The 4,381-nt window shown below is 44.0% G+C and overlaps 1 protein-coding gene across 1 annotated transcript in view; it reads right to left on the reverse strand.

Moving 5' to 3' along the window:
- Nucleotides 1-350: 350 nt before the first annotated feature.
- PRKCH (protein kinase C eta) overlaps nt 351-4,381 on the reverse strand; it is a 236,760-nt gene continuing 232,729 nt past the window's right edge. The window contains exon 14 of the mRNA XM_008070387.2: nt 351-1,644. Coding sequence (XP_008068578.1) covers nt 1,498-1,644 — 147 coding nt within the window. The 3' untranslated portion in view covers nt 351-1,497. The remainder of the gene's footprint in view (nt 1,645-4,381) is intronic.

The following is a 4,381-nucleotide window of genomic DNA, read 5'->3' on the forward strand; positions in this document are numbered from 1 at the left end:
CTGGAAAGCTGCATTTTCCATATGGCATAGTTATATGATGAAGGAGGACTGTTAAGCTTATGCTCTATGTGAGTAGAAATAAACATTTAGTGTGTGTAACCACTGAGATTTTGAGGGTTGGGCTGTTGTAGCTATGCTTTGTCAAAATCCTAAGTCAGAACAGAAGTTCTGGTCAGTAAGAGACAGTCCACATCCATTTCAGGGAATCACAGAAGCTTACATCAACCTATTTGCTCAGGAATTTGCTGCTAAGTCAAAGGTTCGATCCATTCTGCTCAAAGTTTTTATTTTGACTGGAAATCTACTCTCCTAGTGGGGAGGGGACAAATTCTTCCAGACAAAAAATTTCCTTTTGCTACAAAACGCATTTATTTCCAGCCAGGCAACATTCTTAAACGGCATATTCGGGTACATATTATAAGGTCCACCTATGATACATGACCTGTTTCCAAGATTCATTTCTAATTATTAAAGTATATAGCAAACAAACATCTTTGCCTCTTAAAACATAATTTAAATAACCTGCTAATGTATATAAGCCATAAATCTGGCCACTGGTGCGAGTGGCCTGTAATTCTTCACTGATGAGCCCAGAGTGATATCAACATGATCAAATCCCTTGGGTCAGCAGGCAGCAAGCACCTGAGCTCACCTGCTGACTGTGCTGTTGTGGCAGTGACCCTCCTGTGAAAAAAGAGTTATGTGCAGACAAAAGTGTGACATATGCAATGCAGAGAGGCATTTCACAGAATGCAAACACCGGTCAGGTAAATTAGTAGAGGCCTGCACGAACGAAAGCTTCATGAATGCAAATCTGTTGTTTACGATGCTGGGGACAATGGCACCTGTACTGGACACGCAATAAATATCTATTAAAGAAAGGAAGGATAAGAGAGTAAACTGTAGCAGTCGTCCTGGTGCACAACATCTGTTTACAAGATTAGGCTTTAGGTTGTAAGTTTTAGGGATACCGTTTTTTGTCTCTTCAGAGTACACCATTCTATTTGGAAAGCCACTCATTTCATTTAAAAGACCTTTAAATTCTTCATCAGCATTCAGAGACTTCTTGCCAAATGCCAGTATTAGGGGTTCACTGGCTTGAAGAAGAGCACAACAACGTCCATAGAAAAGTCTTGATTTGTCTCTTGAAGTAAAAAGCCTGTTTGGCTCAGAAGTGTAGGATCTAGTTTATTTTTCACACCTCCTCTTTTTTGGACTTCTGTTAATATTCCAAGCCTGACACAGCCATAGAATCTCATAGAATGCAGTATACTTCTTCATAAAATCTCATTTTGGTATTAACTATTTCCAGTGGGCTCCCCCGAACTTGAAATAGTTGATCTCTTGAAGTCCCATCCTTCACGGAGTTCTCCACTTGCTCCGTGAAGGGAAGGTTCTTGTTCTAAGGCTGGTGCTGGGGAGTTCTCACAGGGGAACATCCTGGAAAATCTCAATCCCCTCTTGATTCTCATACCACCTCTCTCATATCCCATAGGGCTATGGTTGCAATTCTGGAGACACATAGGAAAAGTTTCTAAACTCATCCTGGTTAATCATAGGAAGGTGTCCCTCATCAATGGGAGTTAAAACTGGCTCTTCCTTTATGAAGTCGGGGTCAAAATTGCTGACATCTTCTCGAGATTTCTGCCCAAAAAAAAGGAAACAAGGGTCATATTTTATGCACTTGGGGCTGACTCATATTGCATGGGACTTAGCCCATTCCAATGAGTTCAGAGAACTGCTCTGTAGCTCGTTCAGTAGCATTATTTACAGTTATGGTCATAATGATTAAACAGTACCCTATAGCGATTCCATTGTATTGTGTATTCTTATGGCATTTGGCAACCACCAATTTGCTAATTCCATAAACATCTCGCTGAACAGGCCAATTGTACTGGGAGGTTAAGGAATCAATTTGGTCACCCAAACCAGCCAGCTCACTCACCCTTTCATCTCATTTCACCAACAGGTCTCACCAAGGGATGCACAGCTCATATTTGTCAACAGGGACTGAGTAAGGTCACACTTGTCCCACCTAGCTCTTGTACACGATTCTACATGCTTAAAGAGATGTTCCTGAAAGACTTCTTGCAAGTGCTGAGCTTAAGGGACACATTTTACGCTCTAGTCAGATGCACTCTGCCCTGTCGGACAGGGCTGTGTACACGACTACAGGCTCCAGTCTCTGGAGGCAATGCGTCCCCTAATCCCAGGGGCGCAGGGATTCCCTGAAGAAAATGGCTTTACCCCTGGGTGCCTGGTGTCTAACAGCTTAGCAGGCTGTTACCAATTAAGCTCGCTGTATGTCTGGAAAAAACTGTTTGTTTTACATCTATATAAATGAGTGACAGAAAGATAATTTCCTCCAGTGTTAGCTCACTTTTCTCACCTGACTCAATGTTGTCTTTCTCTCAGCCTTTGTTCCACCTGTCACTCTTCATCTGTTAACAGCCTGGTTTCTCTGCCTTCCTACTGTGGAGCTCTCGACCCACAGATAAGCAAAGAACTCAGCTCTCAGACCATGAACTGGACCTCCCTCGGGAAGGCCACCCCACCCGGCTGCACAGCTTGGAGAGGAGGCCTTGGTGCTCCCAGTACTTCTCCAGTCAAAAGGAACCTGGCCTGTTCTGGTCTGTGCTCTATGTCGTAGCTATACAGATCTTGGCTCTCCAATTCAAGGGGCTAGGGAAAGGGAAGTAAGTAACATCTCACACCCTCTCTGCTTTTCTTGGGGGAACAAAAGATGCCTTGACTAAGGAGCATTAGGAAGTTGGCTAGGAACAATAACTTTCTCAATCAGCTGAACTCTTTTGGGGGAAACTTGGAAAGTTTCAGGCTTCTCAGACCCTATGAGATTTTAATATGGGTTAAAGGAGGATGGGTGCAAGCCAGGGGTGAAAACTTTGTAAGAAGTGACCTGGGCACATGGAGAGGTGTTGTCTCAGGGGCAAGAAGCCCAGAATCCCCCCACGTGAAGTTGCCCTGGGCAGGGTTAGGTTGAACTTCCGGTTGGTCATACCACAGGGGCCATCCGGCTACCCAGTGGACTTCGGTGGAACACTGTGACATCTAAAGAAAGAGGCAAGTCTACTGTGATGGCCTTGGACACTTACGATTCTGGGTCTGAAAGGTGGTTCTAGTTGGCGATGGTTCAGCTGGGCCCAGTCGATTTCCTTAAAGAAAGGATGTCTCAAGATGGCATGCTCACCTCCCTGAGTCAGGCTGCCCAAGCGCATAGTAGGGTTCTTGGTCATGAACTGAGAGAGATAGAGGGAGAGGGAGAGAGTCAATCACGCATTCAGATACAACAGGCATGGTGCAAGATGGTAGGCATCAGCTCTGGCGGAGAAAATGTGTGAGGCTTTCTGGCAGATCTTGCTTAACAAGCCAGGTTTTCCACCACAGGCAGCACAGTCAGGATGAATCATGCTTCACAGGCACGACTGCTGGTGTGGATTTATGGCTTTGCCCACTTCCATTTCAGAGATGGCCACTAAAAGGAGCAGGAGAGTCCAGTTTTTCTTTTCTGTAAACACCATGTATTTTTCTTTCCTCTTTAAAGAAAAGAAGCTCTTTATAAAACAGGGTGCCTTTCTCCAACACTGCATTTGTGGGCAGCAGGCATCCCATGAATGGGGTTACTTTCAGAAACAGCTGTGCCATTTTTCGGAGAGCCCTGACCAGCTGGCCAGGATTCCCACTCTCTGACGAGATCACAGGGAGAAGAAGAAGAGTCGTTATTTTTGAAGATTTGTGTGAAGAAGCAGCAAGAGTGAAAAACTGAGTTCTGTGTTCTAGCTCGAGAACACATTTAAGTATGTGTGCATATAAGTTCTCTGTATTGGTATCCATTGGAAAACCACCTTGTGCTGAGCTCCGATCAAAATGTATTGGGCTAAGTCTGCTTTCACAAAATGGCCAGTTGAGGTGTTTTGATCACTTCCTGACCAAGGACGAGCACAGGATCCTTCACTTTTCCTGGCCAGAATGTGGTTCCTAATTTCAAAGACACGTGTAAGATAATTTCTCATTTCAAAAGACAATTGCCTTGGATTAAAAGTTTTGTTTTTGCTTAAATCAAGTTATCTTTCAACAGAATTATGATGTCCATGCCCCAGCATCCATGTTTGATTTGTGAACACAAGAAAAAAAAAGTGCTGTGCTTATAGAAATTGCCCTGGAGCTGAATTAACAGCACAAATAAAAAAACAAGTCTTGTTGAAGGTGCAGACATGGAGAAGTATGTTTGCAGGTGGCCACCCCTGCCATGCCAGATGTCCAAAGCTGTAAAGCTGCCTGTGTTGATTCAAATGAAAATGATAAGGTTGAAGAAGGAGGCTGCAAGTGTTCCTAAGTAATCTGACAGGATGTACCTTGTAAA

Source organism: Carlito syrichta, unplaced genomic scaffold (genome assembly GCF_000164805.1).
Source record: "Carlito syrichta isolate Samal-C Ts95f unplaced genomic scaffold, Tarsius_syrichta-2.0.1 Scaffold313381, whole genome shotgun sequence".
Taxonomy (NCBI): Eukaryota; Metazoa; Chordata; class Mammalia; order Primates; family Tarsiidae; genus Carlito; species Carlito syrichta.